The 19343-nt window shown below is 34.4% G+C and overlaps 1 protein-coding gene across 3 annotated transcripts in view; it reads left to right on the top strand.

Annotated features, from left to right (window-relative positions):
- The window catches only part of KCNH8 (potassium voltage-gated channel subfamily H member 8), a 221496-nt gene that overhangs the window by 166125 nt on the left and 36028 nt on the right, over positions 1-19343 (top strand). For 2 of the 3 annotated variants that reach the window (XM_072412426.1, XM_072412425.1), the window contains exons 8-12: positions 3685-3765; positions 6829-7026; positions 9319-9518; positions 11824-12073; positions 17654-17868. In XM_072412426.1, coding sequence (XP_072268527.1) covers positions 3685-3765; positions 6829-7026; positions 9319-9518; positions 11824-12073; positions 17654-17868 — 944 coding nt within the window. The remainder of the gene's footprint in view (positions 1-3684; positions 3766-6828; positions 7027-9318; positions 9519-11823; positions 12074-17653; positions 17869-19343) is intronic. The other variant, XM_072412427.1, reaches the window with a different exon arrangement.

Genomic DNA, 19343 nt, shown 5'->3' with positions numbered 1-19343 from the left:
CTCTCGTTAATGTGGGTTTTCAGGAACAGCTGTATCAGTTAGTGAATGAGTTATTCTGACGTCAATCAGCGAATGAATCATCCTGTCTAATCCTCATTTACTAGTGATAGAAAGAACATCCATTGTCTACATACGCAGAACGAACAAGCAAACAAGGATATCCTCAAAAAACGTGGCCTCCAAATATTAATGGTTAAAAAAGTATTTTCAGGCTGTTTTACATTGTTACTGCTAACATTGTTTGTATGAATTGTTAGGATTGAAAAGTACATAGTACTTCAGTGAGCGTTTTATTAGTTACTCTGCTGCAAATATCCACAAGCAACGTGATTTAGTCAATAAATAATAGGTACTTGTAACTGTGCACTCAGAAAAGAGAATGTTCACTGGGCTAAATAAATAAGGTGATGGATTTAAAATTCACTTTGATCAGTCAATCAGGTTCTAGATAAAACCTTTTTGTTTTACCCTTACACCAAATTCGGTAGTTAAAGTAAACATAAGCTCATCTTCCTTACTAACATTCATTTTGCAATGTAAACATACACTTTCAGTGTACATATTTTTATTGGTATATACATTTTACAAGTTAGCGTTAATAGTTTGCTGCTGTTTTAGATATACTATTGACTACTGTTGCTGTTTGAATTCAGGTTGTCCCTCTATTCGACTCAAAAATGGTGGTTCGAATTCGGGCAGTCCTGATCCAAAAAACAGTGTTGGACTTTGCGAATTGGTGTTTAAAAATATGTTGAAAAAAAAAGGAGAATTCCAGATGAACTCTCAATGGAGTTCACCGGGCTGTACTTATGATTGATGCCTGGGCTGTACTTATCATTGTACTTGTCACAGCTGATAGGAGGCACACGAGTGCTTTCAATCAGCTGTGTCTGCAGATTAACTCTCAATAGAGAAACTCCATTGAGAGTTCATCTGCAGTTCCACTGCGATCCCTAGGCACTAGAGGTTAATTAACCTCTAGTGCCCGGGGATCACTAACAGGAGGATTCCCAGGGCTGCAAGAATGGTTGCAGTCCTGAGAATCCACTGTGATCCCGGGGCACTAGAAGTTAATTAACCTCTAGTGCCTTGGGATCACAAACAGGAGGTTTCCCTTGCAGCCATGGAGGAATCCAGGAATACTCCTGTTTGCGATCCCTGGACCCTAGAGGTTAATCAACCTCTAGTGCCCCAGGATTGCAGTGGAACTGCAGATGAACTCTCAATGGAGTTTCTCTATTGAGAGTTAATCTGCAGTCACAGCTGATTGAAAGCACTCATGTTTCTCCTATCAGGTGTGACAAGTACAATGATAAGTACAGAGTTTAGTTCCCATGGTCACTGGGCTGTACTTATCATTGATAAGTACAGTCTGGTTACTGTGGGAACTTTGCGGTCACAGCTGATTGGAGGAGGCATGGAAGTGCTTCCAATTAGCTGTTACTGCAGATGAACTGCTGTTCCGTATGTGTTCTTGGATAGACCAATAGACTTTAATGGTGTTCCAATTCGGCGTTCAATCACCCGAAAAATATCGGGCTATTCGATCCAATAGCTGCCAAATCGAACACTCAGCTGTTCGACCAACACTACTATTGATATAACATTTACACATTCCTTAAGTTCAACCACAGGGGAAATAAACATGCAAAATGTTTCTAATTTAAATTGATTGGTCGCATTGGATTTGATTAGAAAAAGTATACATTACCTTTTACTTGTTCATACATTATCAAATTGCAATGTAAGAAATGTGTGAATAGTGGGTAAAACATGGATGAATCTTGGGTAAAAACATTTTTTAAACAGAGGCCATAGTTTTAGAATGTATAGGGTCATTGTGTAATATTTCAATATATATCTTATGGCATATAATGTATCCGCTTTACTTGAGTTTGAACCTTGTAAACTTCATAGAATAATAATTAGATGCAGGATATAAAATTACATCAAAGGCAAGCAAGTAGATATATGTATGTATTTATGTAATGGGAAGCATATGGTGTATATACGAATGACAGTCTCATGTATAAAGTGGTTGGAATTAGCTAGGGGACTCTGCTAATATGATATTATTATATATATACAAATCTGAAGTATTATGTGAATGATGTGTTTGTTAACAAACAAGAACCTCAAGGCTACTTACAACCTATGAAAACAGTAATGAAACCTAAGAAATATAAATGGAAAAAGGACATAAGTCCATCAAACTCAACCACTAGGAAAGAAACATATCCCAGATAAAATAGACATAGTTGATCCAGAGTAAGGCCAAAAAACCCCGGTTCAATTTGCTTCAACAGGGTAAAAAAATTCCTTCCTGATCCCATGAGACAATTGAGAACAAATGTTCCCTGAATCAACAGTCTCTGTAGTCCTTACGTTAAAACTTTAACACCCAGTTATATTCTGTGCATCTAGAAAAGCATCCAGCTTTTTCCTAAAGCAATCTATAGAACTTGCTGAAACTACTTTCTCAGGGGGTCGATATCCACATTTTCACAGACCTTACTGTGAAGAATCCCTTCCTTATTCGGAGATTAAATTTCAGACGCAAAGAGTGCCCTCTTGACCTTGGTGTCCTTAAAGGGAATAATCGAGAAGATAGTTCTCTATGTGGAGAGTTTATATATTTTTGCAGGTTGATCATATCCCCCCTTAAATGTCTCTTCACAAGAGAGGATAGATTCAGTTCAGCTAATCTCTCCTCATAACTGAGCTCCTCCATTTTATTAGTTTAGTTAAAATAAAAAATCAAGCATGCCAAGCCTCTCTTACAGGGTCACCAGAAAAGCATGATTTTTTGCTGTTTCATGTAGTAGCTGATCTAAGTAGATATCTTTTTGTAACATTGCATTTCTTATAATTAAAATAGAAACCTGTTTTAGACCTGTTTTATCACATCAAGTCCTACACATACCTAATCTAGTGAAATAGGATAAATACTTTGCTCAGTAATAAATTTATTATTTGTACTGATATCTTGCCTTTTAGGTTTAAATTTTTTTTGTCTTCACCTACTAAGATAGTTCTAACCCACTAAGCACTTCTCCACTTGAATCCCTTCCCATGTGCAGTCTGTTAGTGTTCCGCACATTGCCCCATGATAGGGATACATAAATAAACTTAACCACTTAATTCCCCCCCCCCCAGCTACTGATCATGAGCAATCACATTTTCAGGATGAATTCTCAATGGAATCCATAGTATCATCAACTTAAATAGTATAATTGTGTTACAAAATATATTTTGTAAATTTGTCAGTCTAAAATAAAGAAACAGCAGGCTTTGTAAAAACTTATATCCTTTTTGAAGAATATATATATATATATATATATATATATAAATATATGTATATATACATATATTATGTTGGCATTTAAGCATTTGATGCAAACATTTCTTATTGATATGCATACTGTATATATATTTTTAAAAACCTTCCCCTATTCATTCTATTTAAAACCTTGCTGTGGTGGTGCATATATAAAGTCACAAGATGAAATGATTTTTATTGCACAATTATAGCCAATTATAGCCTAATAAATAAGATGGCACTGAAAATGTTGCAAATTAGCAAAATGTAAAACAAAAAAATTACAAAATATAAAAAATACTAGATCCTTATTACACTACTGTCATTTTTTTCCCCTTCCTGTTTCTCTGGGTGTATTCACAAAGAAGAAACAAATAAGTCCGGGAAGTGGATTGTAACTGTGTCAAACAGCATTGAATCTAAGGCTCTAAAAATCCGCCCTAAAAGTAAGTGCAATATTTTATCCTCATTTTTGAGCATATTTTAAAGCAGAAATTTGCCCAATTGACATTTTTACAAAAAAACCCCACAGTAAAAAATGTTGTTAATATTTTTTACACACTTAAAACATATTAGAAATATAGCCCTACATATTTCATAAACACATGCCTCCTAAATATACCTTGTGCATATCACAAAATTTTATGTTATTTTAACATAAAGCTAACACTAGCTAAGCCAAATCTAAAGTAAACTCATTGTGGCAGTTACCATAAATACATCAAGGTAACTTTAATGAAAACATTTAAAATGCCCATTATATCTCAAACAAAAAAAGTTGTACTTATTTTAAAACCCTATAAATGTCCTTTTTCTCTATTTTCACATTGTTTATGTTTAATGTTTGCCTTTCTTGTGGTTGTGCGTTTTTTTTTGTGGTGAAGTGTAGACAAGCTATCCATAACTATCGCTAGGTTAAAATACTTTGCCTTTGGGTCTTACATTTTCAGCTACTGTTCATAATTTACTGTTTTAGTTGGAAGTTAATCATTCTTAAGCAATTGCTGATTAAATGGAAATGATTTGGATTTTAGAGTGGAGGAGTCAATTACATTAGTCTTGAAAGACACATTATTAGTAGAGGTCTGCAATGGTACAAGAACAATAGGAAGTTACAACAGAACAATTGGAAGTTTCTCAAACTTCGTTCAATGTTCCCAAACATAGTCATTTGCTTTAAAGCGGAACAAAAATTAAAAAAAAAACTCACTTACCTACTTATCCTCAGATCCCTTGATACCCTATTTAATGTCTTTGATGTCTGTGATTGGGTCCCACGCCGTCCTGCTATATATCTTCGTCCCAGCATGTAGGAAGCGCTGGGAGCCGCCATCTTCGTCCTTCTTCTTCTGTCTGGCTACATTACCCAATCTTGCACTACACAAGCATGAGATCGGGTGACATAGCCTGCTGTAAAGTGGAGTGGAAAATGCCGATCCCATTGCGCCTTCGTGAAATCGGCATTTTTTTCCTCCAAAAATTTTAAATGTCCCCTCTGTTCATGTTTGAGATCAGCCATGCTCAGAAGGCGCAGCCAGGAGCCTCCTAGGATGCATGACGTAGTTATATCAGGAGTCTTTGTGCTCTCATGATTGCCATGGCACTCAAGACAGAAGAAGAGGGGCTACACTCTTTTTTTGTTGCTGAGAAAAAAATAACAATTTTGCTTTACATAAAAGAGTTATGTACCCTTTTATATAAATTAAACATTTAGATGATAGGTCTGCTTTAAAGTGGTGAAAGCAGTAACATATTAGCTTGTCTAGGGTTATATGGGTGACTGTACTTTAACTTTGCTGATTTGTTTATGACATGATACAGTACATATACAACATTTTTCATGGTATAGATATGAAAACGTGAAAGAAATGTCTTTAAATAAACTTGTCTGAATTTCATTGTACTCCTTCATATCTGTATAAAGTATATATTTTTTAAATACTTTAGGATTTGACCTTCAGATTGTGAAACATAACCCGTTACTCAACAAGGAGTAGACCTTTTCTAGATAAAGAATTATTATATTTTGAAAAATGTCAGAGCCTTCTTTGATTGTATGCTCAAGTTTTGAAAGCACTACGATAGGTCACATGTTGTACACTGCCATAAACCCTAAAATATGAGATTATCAGGATAAAAATACTTTTTTGAATCCTAAATATCCAAGACTTCAGAAACATAGGGTAAATTCTCCAATAGCCACTCTTGTTGCTATAACTATGAAGGTGTTTTTTTATCTCAGCTGTAAACTAAAACATAAAGGTGATTCTACATTCTTGTCAGCTTTTGTGATAGTAATAACTAAGTAAAACAGTTAAAACATCCACATATGAACACAAATGCAAGCGCCTGTATGTGTACAAAAATGAAGAATGCATAATTATTTTTAGCATTCCCATGCATGCAGGAGGAAGATCAATAATTCTAGGGCCATCATTCATCATTGATTTTAAAATGATAATCTCTAATCAAAGCAAAGCTTCAAAGCATTGCCTATGTGAATTTTGTGCTACATAAAAATACTGCAACAACCATCATTTTATTTTACAACTTTGAAAAAATTATAAATTCTGTTCTAAACATACTTTATAAATCATTTGTATTTAAATGGCATTTAGTGGTGACTTTTGGGACCTTGTCTGGCAGATTCTTTGGTTTCCTTTCATATACAGTTAATTATATGTACTTTTGCTTAAATGTTTATTATAGATATGTGACATTGTACTATAATTTGTTATCTTCTGAGTTTACCACTTGACAATATATACTGTCTGCAACTCTGTTGCTTGGGAAGAAAAGCTTTAGCCTAACTTGTCTGTAATAATAGCCAATCCTAAAAAGTGTCTCTTGAACAAGACTTTGTTTGGTCCAAACAAACATAGCCTAATGTTCCACATCATCTGAAGTTTATTTATTATTTTTATCTAGTATTTATATAGTGTCAACATATTATGCACTGCTTTACAAAGCCCATAGCCATGTCACTAGCTGTCCCTCAAAGGGGCTCACAATCTAATGTCTCTACCATAGTAATATGTAATTTAAACAGTCTAAGGTCAAATTTAGGGGGAAGCCAACTAACCTAACTGCATGTTTTGGAAAGGGGGAGGAAACCCACACAAACACGGGGAGAACCTGCAAACACCATGGAGATAGTGCCCTGGATGAGATTTAAACCTGGGACCTAGCGCTGCAAAGATCACTCTGCCCATCAAAGTTTACTCCAATTACATGGTTGCCATGATTAACAACATTTAATGACCAATAACCAATAGTAAAGCTCACCGTTCTTTTTATTTACTAGTAATAGTGATGGCAATAAGCAAATGTACATATTGGGCAGATGCATTGAAGAGCTAACTTGACTTGAACAGAGTTTATGCTTGGTTCTTTTAGTCCTAATACAGAAATGTTATATTTTTATTATTTTTATAATTTAATTTTTTATGAACATATTTATACAGTTGTTTTGTAATTTAATGTACTTCACTTTATTTTTGTTTTGCCAGGCTGGCTGCATGAGCTGGGGAAAAGACTGGAGTCGCCTTTTTATAGCAATAATACACAAGGTGGTCCCACTATTCGAAGCACATACATTGCATCCCTCTATTTTACACTCAGCAGCCTAACTAGTGTTGGATTTGGAAATGTATCTGCTAATACGGATGCAGAAAAGATATTCTCTATTTGCATTATGCTAATTGGAGGTAATGACTTCTTTTGCACTTTAAGTAAAAAATAATTGTTTGCATTGCCACTGTCTCTTTATTTTGTGAATTTTTACTTTAGTCTTTGAAACACTTCTGTTTTAACATTTTTTGCAATTTTAAATATTTAAAAAACACAAGTATTTTATAAAATTAGTGTAATTATATATATGTTGCCGAGCTAACTCATTTCATTAGTATTCATTGCATCTTTATCAATTAACAGTTTTTGGTGCTATTATATTGGAATTATAATAGACTTGGCTTTACTGTAGCTGTTTGCTTACATATTAAAAACAATACAGACATTGCAATTGGTTTAGACTGAGCAATATGCCTTCTTCATCATATGTATTCCCTTTTTTTTTATTTAGAAAGAGGTTCAAGAGTGGACAGATGCAGTTAAGTTATCTAGAGGGAAATCTAAAAACGATTTCATTGAAAAATAAAAAAAAGACAGGATAATGTACATAATACCAAATTACCCAGTACACTCTGCAGCTAGTCGGCACAAAATCCTAATCAAAACATTTTTATTAACATTTTAAATGAGGTACAGAGATTTTGATGCATACATGTGCAAACATGTGCAAGCCAGCTGTTTTGAATTCAACTTTTCAATTCTTTTTTTCAAAATCATATTTTTTTTAAACACCCTTGACTACTCCTTTCCCCCATTCTAAAACTTAGATCACTGCATACAGGTGACGTTGTTAGATTTTGAGCCGCAGCACAGCTTAGAGTGAGTTAAAGAAACATTTTAGACAAGGATCATCAGTAATTTTTTAAGCTAGTCTTACTAGCACTGGGGGAAAAAATAAAAAAAACACACAAATTATACTTATATACTTATACCTATATACTTATAACTATTTATATATTAAGGTATAACTACTGAGAAATAACCCTTCAATATTTAGGGAATGTCAAGCTTTTCAAAATTTCAGCATATCCATGTACTCTATAATCATCTATGATAAAATCCGTCAGTGCAAATTACCTATTTAAAATTTCATGCAAGCTGCTAATTAATCAGTGTTAATCTCTGAGAATGGATTTACAAACATTTGTTTTTTTCTGATCTTTATATTTTCACTAATTACTAACTAACAAAGGTATTCTAAAAGTAATGCATTGGGACGAGGGGTTAGTTACTGATTTAATGAAACAATGTGCTGCATACACAAAAAGATTAAAGAAGGCAAGCTCCTTAAATGAAAATTATAAGATGTATTACACTAATTATCTCAGCAGTATATAAATATAAATATTCATGTCCTCATGCATCAACATTCTCAATTTAAGCAACAGTTATAAATCAGCATTTAAAAAAAAACAATTACAAGCACATATAAACAGCTTGTGTATATATATAGTGATATAGTACATTATTATATATATATATAGTGATATAGTACATTATTAGTGTTTTGTGTGATAAAATTAAAAGATTGAAAGCTAGTCTAGTCTGACACTGGAGTCTGAGAGTCATAATTATGCCATTTAGGCTTTAATTCCATTACCATTATATGTTTATGTCTAAGGGCTTTATTTATAAAACACGGAATCTGACATTTCCTTAAACATTCCCTGGTGAGAATCAATTACTGCCCTTGAAACACATGGACATGGGAGATTTTCTCTAGGGAATGTTTGAGTCCCTGTTTTATAAATAGAGCCCTAAGTGAATGACACGTTTAAAGATTAATTAACAGATAATCAGTGAACAACATTCTGTATTTTGTTTCTTTGGTAGTTCGAAACACAGCAAAATGGTATCTAATTTCTCTTTCAGTATTGTTAGGAAATGTCATTGCAGATTTGGTATTTTATGGGAAGAATTTTCTACTGAATCATGACAGTTTTGTCTATCCTGTGTCCAAAATGAAAAGGTCTGCTTGTGTATGAATTATAAATGGTATATTATTCCTTTAAAATGGAATGGTTCTGTTTGTAACGTTTGCAAATGTATGTGTATTCTGAAGCTGGCTAGCTTCTGCACCAAGGTGTTACAAACATTGATTTTTGTTTATCTGAGGTTGCTGATACTCTCATTTCACATGTGGCTTATAGGGAAAAATAAAGATGTGGAATGATGTGCACACAATCCTGTAGCAAAAAAAAGCAAAAATTTGTAAATGTTATTTTTGGAGGTAATCTTAAAGACTTTATTTTTATTTGATTTTTTTAATAGTCAAGCAGTAGTGTGCTGTTACAATAAAAAACTAAAACATTTGTTGTTTCCACTTTTTCCATAACTTGTAATCTAAACAAAATTTCCCTCTAATACAGCCTTGATGCATGCCTTGGTATTTGGTAATGTGACAGCTATAATCCAACGAATGTACTCCAGATGGTCCCTTTATCATACAAGAACCAAGGATTTGAAGGATTTTATACGGGTACACCACCTTCCACAGCAACTGAAGCAGAGAATGCTGGAATATTTCCAAACCAACTGGTCGGTCAATAATGGGATAGATTCTCATGAGGTAATGTACATTTTATGTTCTACTTTATCAATATTTGGTTCTTTGGCAAAAACACATTAATGCCCTTTACCACGAGTGTGGCTCGGGGTTACCGATTTGGTACTGAAAAATAACCCCGAGCGACAATCAGGAGTACCGCCAGGGAGGTTAATGTATAAACAATAATTTAATAATTTAGTAATAGTTGAAGTTTTGAGGAAATGACTTGTAGGGGAGGAAATGGCATTTATTCAATAAACGTTCCTCCTGAACACTGTTCAGGTAATTTTCCTGCAACATGGCTTTCCATGTGTTCTCACATAAAAAAGCAGCCCTTGATACGGTGTATTTGTTAATGAAATGCAAAGTGCAGTGCAAAGGATCAGCTTGGATCAGTAAAATCCATCAAAAGTAACACAAAAAAAAATGAAATCGTTGCTTCTATAGGCTGAGCAAAGTGGAGTATCACCTTGCAAGATAATTTTCACTTAGCGAAGGCTAAGTCTACACTACTTAGTCTACTTAATTTTTAAATGCATATAAATGGCCATACAGCTTTTGTATGAGTTTTAGGCATTAATAAAGTTATTTTACACCAATGTATGTGTCAGAGAAGTAAAAGAGGTAGAATAGGAGAAAACACCCAATGACACCCCAAAATACATAAAAATCCTCAAAAACACCTATAAACTCTCTATTAATTCCAAGAGATTTCCATTAGCAAACATTTCTGCAATCATTTAAGCATGTGTGGGCATTTGTGGGTCATTTGATGGGCATTTATGGGCGTTTTAACACTTTCCAAATGCTGCAAGATGCGTTTTCATTATAGCTCATCATGGAAACTCCCTGGTGTGGACAGTCCCATTGGAATAAACTGAAATTTTCAAACATGGCATTTAAACACCAAGTTTAAATGCTTATGAAACAGTTCACATAGACATTGCAATGAAAAGTTAAATTCATTCAAATTCATTGATTTGTCTACAAAGCTTTCTCTAAATTCACTATGATGAGTGCAGATTTGTCACGAATGACAGGGAGGGGAGGGTAACAGGAAGGTGTATAAACTACTAGGCCTCAAATACCTAGGGAAAAGGGAATGGTCACCCCTTGCAAAACCCTAATCCAGCCCTGACTCCTAACCATATGAGCATCCCCTGAAGGTAGGGATACTCATACCCAGGAACCTAGGCCCTGCTAGCCCTGCACAGCCCTAGCAGTAGGGTCTGGATTGAGACTGCTGGTCCCTTCCCCTATGAAGGACCCAGTGTCTCCCTGAGGCCTAATAAACAACAAATACCTAAACAAAACACCAATACACCAAAAGAACAGCAACTTATCTTATAAGCAGAAATCAACAGGAACTCAGAATGGCAGGACACTCCAGCTATTAACATCCCAGTAGTGAATATTAACCGCACAGCATGAAGTGTGAGGCCAGACTAAATGGACGAGCAGTAATGAGCCCCAGCTGCACCTGATACAAGGGGAGTGGTCGTTACAAACAACAACACAGCAACAAGTAAAACCAAAGAGGCTGTCAGATAATCACACATGCAGCTAGTCTGACAGATCCTCAAACTTCTGTCACGGAAGGGACCGTGACAAGATTCCACTGAATGATGATGATTCACCTGCTAAGCAAACTTAGAAAATTATTTTAGCAAAATCTGTGTTGCAATATTAGTTTTAGTTCAAGTTAATTGCAAATAAATTCGGGGGGTCTCGGGGAGATGGAGAGGAAGTTTGTGAGTCTTGAACAGGAAGGTAGGTGTGTGCCAAATCCCTAGGATTTAGGTAAACTAATATGTATTACAATTGCAGTCATACACATTTCAGTAACTACAGATTTATGTGTACCAAATGTGAATTATTGTTTTGAAAATATTTCTACAGGCTTCAGTTGCATAATTTTTTACAGGTCATTTTCTAACTTTCCAAACCTAACTCATCAGGAGCAGGGAGTTGAAATAAAAATTGCAGCGTGGCAGGGTAACCAACATTTCTCCTAAAAACAGCGTTTCCTTCTGTATGCTACTCACTGTTTCTACATTGTCAGTATTGTCTGTATATTACTATTTTCAGTGACATTTTTAGCAATTCTGATTTTCAGGAGTTGTCTGCGTGACAGAAATCAATTTCCAGTTTCATTACAACAGTAGCTGCAGGATTATTTATTTTTAAACGATGACACAAGTATCCAAGTTAGGAATCTGTAGGAGAGATTTGTTACATCTCTAAATTGTTGAAAGCTTCATATCGTACTAAGCCCAAAATGATACATTTTTCTAAGCTGAATTAATTCCATGTCTGAATTTGACAGCTCCTGAAAGAATTTCCAGATGAGCTACGTTCGGATATAACCATGTACTTGAACAAGGAGATTCTTCAACTATCCCTTTTTGAGAATGCTAGCCGTGGTTGCCTCAGGTCTCTGTCTCTGCATATCAAAACTTCTTTCTGTGCTCCTGGAGAGTACCTACTTCGGCAGGGAGATGCATTGCAGGCAATTTATTTGGTGTGCTCAGGTTCCATGGAAGTTCTAAAGGATGGCATGGTGCTGGCTATTCTAGGTATGTACTGTGATAAAAATTTTGGTGTTATTCTAATGCAATATAAAAAAAAAACACAATAAAATTACCTAAAATGTCACACTATTGTAATGATGGGAGGTATGAGAATGATAACATTTATATACTCATGAGATTAAAGTGAATGTTGCTGTTGGGTGAAGGTAAGAAAAGGTATTTTGGTGCCAGAAGTTTGTTATTTTGAGGCAAATGTAGTAGAATGGAAAACTTGCAATGTGTAGCTTACAGATGTATGGATGTGCTGTCTGCTACAGTACATTATTATTACATTATTACTGAGAAGTGCACAACAACATGTTATATGTGTTTAAACCTGTCACATAAGACTTGCATTTTTAATATGATTGCTCCCTATAAAGTTAGGTATAGTTTTCTTTTTATAGAGTATATATATATATATATATATATATAAGTAAACATAATATTGACTGGTGGTTGCTAGGAGAAGACCATCGTTGAATGCCCATATTTATATAAACAACTGGTTCCTATTCATTACCTTCCAGGTTTTAGGCTAAGCAGTGGTGGTGCTGATATTGAATGGTGAACAACTGTTTCTTACTCACCTCCCACCAGTATACACTCTATGGGCCTGATTTATTAAAGCTCTCAAAGGCTGGAGAGGATACACTTTAATCAGTGAAGCTGCATGATCCAGCAAACATGGAATGAATTTCCTAAAATTTTTTTGCTATTTGTAAGAAAATGTTTTCTTTCCTGGACCAGATCCATTTCAGGTTTCCTGGATCACCCAGCTTCTCTGATAAAAGTGTATCCTCTACAGCCTTGGAGCGTTTTAATAAATCAGGCCCATTAAGTCAATCATACCCTTTATTGGAAGAGACAGGCTTCTGCTCTGCAATAATAAACTTACCAGCCTGATTGCAGTTTTTAACTAAACTCTCCTTCCTTCGCTCCTTTCCTGGTGCCAGCATCCCCACCTGTTCTTCTTTAGTGCTTGGGATTTTCAGCCATCCTGATTGGCCAGGTTGGAATGACATTTCTCCAACACATTCATACAAGAGTTCAATTATTCCTGGCAACTAGCTTGGCTAGGAATGTTCTAATTTACAGGATTTGGCTAAATAATTTAAATTTTCCATGTGAAATATTTAAAAGGTTAATTAACCAAAAGTACCCTTTCACACAGACACAAATAAATTATCCAAGGTGTTATTCAAGACATTTGTGTAAATGTTTTAACATAAATATACTTTTATATGTAAAGTCCTTTTCTTTGAAATACAACCTAAATTTAACATCTTTCAGGAGTATTACAGCATATGGTATATATTGTATGTTATATACTATTATATTTATGTTATCATTAGTGTTATTCTAACATTTTATTCAGTTCAGATAGAACCAAACAAATCTGTTGTTCAATTTAAATCATCGTTTTACAATTAACATTGAATGAATCCAAATATTAGCCCCAGCTTGCCTGAACATATTTCTATATGAACTATATGAGATAAAGTTGAGCAATACTAACTAACATTAACTGAAAAACACATAATTGGTTTTGAAATAAAAAAAAAACATTTGATTTGCTTGAGTTAATATACCACTTTTTTAGTTAATCAACCCCAACAAGTTCGTAATATTATACACTTTATTTGTATTTTGCATGTACTTTATTTTAAAAAATGTCTAGTTTGCTGGAAATTATAGAAACACTGATATTTTTTTTTTGAACAGCTTTTCTATGGAAGGATTGCACTATTCTTAATAAAATTTGTTTTATTTTTAGACATCATGAGCTTAGATTAATAGGACTTTTTACACACTTAAATTACAAAACTGCATTAAAAAGCTCTCACATTTTGGCACAGTGGTCTGAAATACTATACTATTGGCATAAACTTAAAAGCACATGATTAGTTTGGAAGTGCAGTGGCTGTAATGAAAAGCAAAATGATGTACGGTATTTAAAAGCAAACCAATCATTGTCATTTCCCAAATGACCAGTTCTTGAGCTAGAGACAAGGTATGATAGCATAATGCTGCATAATTTTGTAATGATTGTATGCTCCTCATGGAGCTGACAGCTGCTCATTAGCTCTTCAGCTATAGAACCACAGCTATTTTTAAATGAGTCATAATCAGTACAATATGGGGATGTCTTAACAGTAAAATGTAGAAATAATGGGAATTAGGAAAGTGAAAAATATTATATCTGACATTATATTTTTCATAAATGATTTCCCTTTTTTTAACACTATAGAAAGGCTCTAAAAAATATAATATAAAATATTCTTTAATGAAAAGCAATTGTTAAAGACTTTTTTACCCTACTTAAAAAAAGATAACCTTGTTATATGAAGTAAATAATTACCTTACTTTTTTTGGGGGGAGGAGGTTTAAAGCCCCTACCGCATCGCACCAATAAAGACAGAAAGGGACTGCAAACCTCCAGGGATACATATGGGTAGGTTTTCGAAGGCGCTTTTTCTTCAATGAGGAAAAATACAATTCTGACCTTGCACGGGCAGTGAGACTGGCACTCTTTTTTTCCCCATCTACCGCGGACTACACCACCCGATCTTGCACCTGCTCCTTCTCCATCAAATCCGACAAACTTCATCATACTAAACTCCTTTGTGAAATTTGATGGAGTCTCTAACTGTTCCTCCTACCTGTGACTACTTTAACAGTTGGACGTTTTGACAGTATAGGATGCCAGTAATATGCAGCTTTGCAGGGCAATCTTTAAGGTAACCCCAGCTGAACATAAACATATATAATGATGATTTGTGAATTATAACACCCACTCCTTCCTCTTGATGAAGCAGCCATCTTGTATGGGAAACGTGTAGAGCCAAATCATATTGGAGTGGTTTTAGGAATGTTGAAACAGCAAGTGTTATGTTGGTCATATTAATGGAAACCATGAGAATTGAATAAATCTTGAGGTAGAGATTTTGTGTGTTGGGACCATGAAAAAAATCATTGTGAAAAAAAAAACAAAAGATGGTAATTTAAAATAATATTTCAATAAAAATCCCATACTAAAAGCTCTTACTTGTATATAATGTTAAGGGAGGTGGCATGTTAAAATGTTGTTGGGCATGAGCTATATGAAAGATGGAATCCAGTTGAAACAAAAATTATCTAAATATAAGTTACAATGTGTTTCTGATGAATATTGGTGTTCCATGTGTACTAATTTTAAATCTGTAAATATTTATTTTCTGATTGTTCCCTCTGTTATTGTCTCTCCTTTTGCATGGATACTGGTCTACCAGTACATAACATGTGCAGCACATTATTGGCATCACTTCTATTTTTACAGAGTAACATCTAAGTTTACAGAAGTGCACACAAAGCAAAGTGGTATCCATTGTGGCTATTGGTGAACACATTCTATATACCAGGCTCAAAAACAAATTAATTTTGCAGGTTTTGTGCATATTATATTAAAAGAAATAGTGAATAATTTTCTTGCAACAAAAAATCCATGTACATTTTCCTTTTTTGAGGCAAGATACATATAGTAGTTTAAAAGAAGACAAGCTGCCATCAAGTTCAATTGAACACTTCTTACATTTTCAAAAACAAACCCAAACTAATCCAATAGAGGGCAATAATCATATAAAAATAAATATGATCCTAACTACTTCATTTTTTAACTGTAACATCTAAATTCCTTTGAAAAATGAAATTAGATAATTAATTATACAATATGAAATTAAATCTAAAGACGAAAGTGTAAAAAATGTGTATTCAGCTAGCTTAATTCACTGCTGGAGGTTAATTGATTTGCATTAAAAAGACAGAGCAATTTATCTTTCATTTGTCATGCGGTTTGTATTTTTTGCACGGTATGTAAGGAATTTTAGGAATACTTTAGCTTTTTTAAATAATTTCCTAAATGTATTTTTTTATTAGTAATTATGGAATAATGCTGTTGTTTACCATTGGCAATGTTAAGTCTGAGCATAAGGACTTGTGGTCCACACACAGTAAATTAGAATAAACTAAATCTGTGGGTAGAAAAATAAACTAACCCAATTTGCTTATTTATAATGTACAGCTTTCTGTTATATTCCCCAGAGCTACTGAATACCATCATCTTAAACTGACTAAACGTAGGCAGCAGTATGTATCCTAAAGTATGATATAGAGTTTTGCACCTAAAGAGAGCCCTCTGAGCTTGACAGGTCACATGACCAGGTTCTCCTGGCAATTTTTAACATCCCCTCGTTCACATTACATGCACTAGTACATTTGTAAAGCACATAGCTATACTTTATTAATGTGCAGCATATTTTTTTTGACGCAGTTGTATAGTAGAGTAAACCACTTTATATTTAAAAGATCCCATTCTGTTACCTTCTACTTAGAGTCCTCCCGAAGTGGTTATTGGTTTACTTTTTTATAACTCTGTGGATGTTTTATATCTGGGGAACAGCCTGGTTTGTTAGGTTTCTAGACATTCCAGTATGAGTGAACCATAGTACAGCAGTAAGTAGGAGGTACACAATGCGGGAGACTGGTCAATGCTTCTAACTCATTAGTATACTCTCCTCCTTGGCTAAACTAGAACAACAAAATGCAGACAAAATACTATATATAATAACATGACACACCTTCCTTATACAACTACTACATTAGCAGCATACTATATATAGAAAAAAGTCGAGAAATTGCCAATGATATATAGAGTTTGATTGTTTTTCTTTGACCCAAGATAAAATACCTTGTTTTCCACAATTTGTGCCATTTGTCTTTTTTTCATTCATTTATTTATTTATTTTAGAATATCCATGCACTTCTTATCATCCTATGCGCTCCAATGTTAATATCTTTATTAAATTACTGGAAATCAAATCAGTACATTTTAATTAAGACCTGCTTATACTATAAGTAACCCTGTACCCATAGTAGGCAAAGTGATTGTTAAAGAGGTGGGATGCCAAGCTGTCAAAACAAGATATAAGGGCATGTTATATGGGGTCAGTGGCCCCATATGACAAGTCTGCTGATTGGTTGTTGAGGCACTTAACAGTGCATTATGAAAAGGCTATTGGAACATAATGGGTCTGATTTATTAAAGCTCTCCAAGGCTGGAGAAGATACACTTTCATCAGTGAACCTGGGTGATCCAGCAAAACCTGCAATTGATTTCTTAAAGGGAATGTGCTATTGGTTAGCAAATGTTTTCAATACTGGACCAGATCCATTCCAAGTTTGCTGGATCACCTAGGTTCACTGTTAAAAGTGTATATTCTCCTTGGAGAGCTTTAATAAATCAGCCCCAATGTGTTCCACCTTTTCTAGAATTACTAGGCAAGTTTTTAGCTGGTCTGGCAGAAAATTGGCATGACAGAAGAAAACAACAAATGAAAATATAGACTATGTTTAGTCCAACCTCTTAAGTGAACTTGCCTAGTGCCTAGTATACATTAATACTTAGTTTTTTTAGGTTGTATTTTTTTAAATAAAACCTTGTTTGAACTAGATGTAAAATGGATCCATAAATATATATCTACAAGACAAATCTAGTGATCACAGGTTACCAGCGTAGTATTTTGTTAACATGATTTTTTATTCTTACAGGAAAAGGAGATTTAATTGGAGCAACTTTATCAATTAAAGATCAAGTGATAAAAACGAATGCGGATGTCAAAGCTCTGACCTACTGTGATCTACAGTGTATTATCCTTAAAGGTCTCTATGAAGTTCTGGACTTTTATCCAGAATATGCACATAAATTTGTGGAAGATATTCAGCAAGATCTTACATATAATCTTCGGGAGGGCCATGAAAGTGATGTAAGTTCATATGTTATGACTGAGCCCAAAATATTCCAGATGAATACATGGTGCTCAAAATTCTAATTTTATAATCTGTTGTTCCTGCTTCCCCTAAGTTTGTTTCCTTACTATTGAGTAAATGATTGATTATTAGAATGTCAGTCTATGGGGTTCTTTGCCCCCATGAAGTTTTCCGTTTTTTTTCTTTTAGATACATTTGATTTCTCATTCAGTTCTAACTTCAATACATATTATTATGAAGGCTTATTCTGGCACCCTCTCAGCAAGGAAGCTATCTGTATGAAGTTTATATGTTCTTCCTGTATATGTCTGGGTGCCAGTTATGAAATAGTGCAGCATAAAAGGTTAGATAACCCCCTTTTTTTATAAAAAAAAAAAAAGGTAAAGCCATGGCGATAAAGACAGAATGGGTGTGTAGAGCTTACTGGGATACATACGTCATGCATCTCAGGAGGCTTTTGGCTGCTCCTTCTGTGTATGCCCGATACCAGGCAGGCGCAAAAGGAGCTTTTTCTTCAATGGGGAAAAAGAAAATGCAAATCTCAAGCATTTGCACTGAGATCAGCACTTTTTTTCCCCATCTATCACAGGCTATATCACTGTATCACACCTGTGCAGTGCAAGATCAGGTGATTTAGGCAGAAGGCTGAAAAAGGTCAAAGAAGATGGAATCAAGGACGAGGAATCAAGAATGAGGGGGAATCAAGAATGACGGGGGACCCAATCCAGAAAACCTCCGGAGGGATTGACCGATCTCTGAAAGTAAAGGTGAGTTGTTTTTTTTTTGTTTATTTCCGCTTTAAGTATTGCATTACAATTTATTGCTGATAAGTATAGTAACAGGCCAGTCCCTAAGCCTGCTATTCCTAGTGCTTTTTGTGAGCCCTATTAATATATTACTTTTTATATCTGAATAGTCATTAGCTCATACCTGCAGAGGGACTTAGGCCTTTTATAGAGTTTATTTTTCCCTTGTGTTTTTCCCGTTGTGTTTGGTTGAAAGTTTGTTTGTTTGATATAAAGATCAACTTATGTTATGGCTTTATTCTGTAAGTAATTGTATTTTTAAATATGATTTTATTTAAGGAATGTCAAATGCAAGCTTTATGTTGGGGTAAAATGCAAAACCTTGGCATTTATGAAATGTATCTGCAGATCAGAGCAAAAATCATAGGTAGCCATGAGTTAAGTGGTATAGCCTAGAGATTAAAGAATACTTAAAATATAGATTTTCTATAATTATACCTAAGGCACTGTAGTAAAGAAGATACTCAATCCAATCAGTGTCTTGTGAAGCACATGTGGATCTCAGTTCTTCATATTGTTACTTTTATCAGCTTTTCATCATACTCTTAAGTTGTTTTATGAGATGAACTTGATAGAATTTCAAAATATTACTATTGTCAGCAGGACAAAAAGTTAGGGGCATCCTCCTTCCATAAAATACAAATAAGCAAATTCCCTATATTCTT

Source organism: Pyxicephalus adspersus, chromosome 5, assembly GCF_032062135.1.
Source record: "Pyxicephalus adspersus chromosome 5, UCB_Pads_2.0, whole genome shotgun sequence".
In the NCBI taxonomy this organism is placed as follows: Eukaryota; Metazoa; Chordata; class Amphibia; order Anura; family Pyxicephalidae; genus Pyxicephalus; species Pyxicephalus adspersus.
Note: the sequence above shows the minus strand (reverse complement) of the source record. Positions and strands in the feature narration are given on the sequence as shown.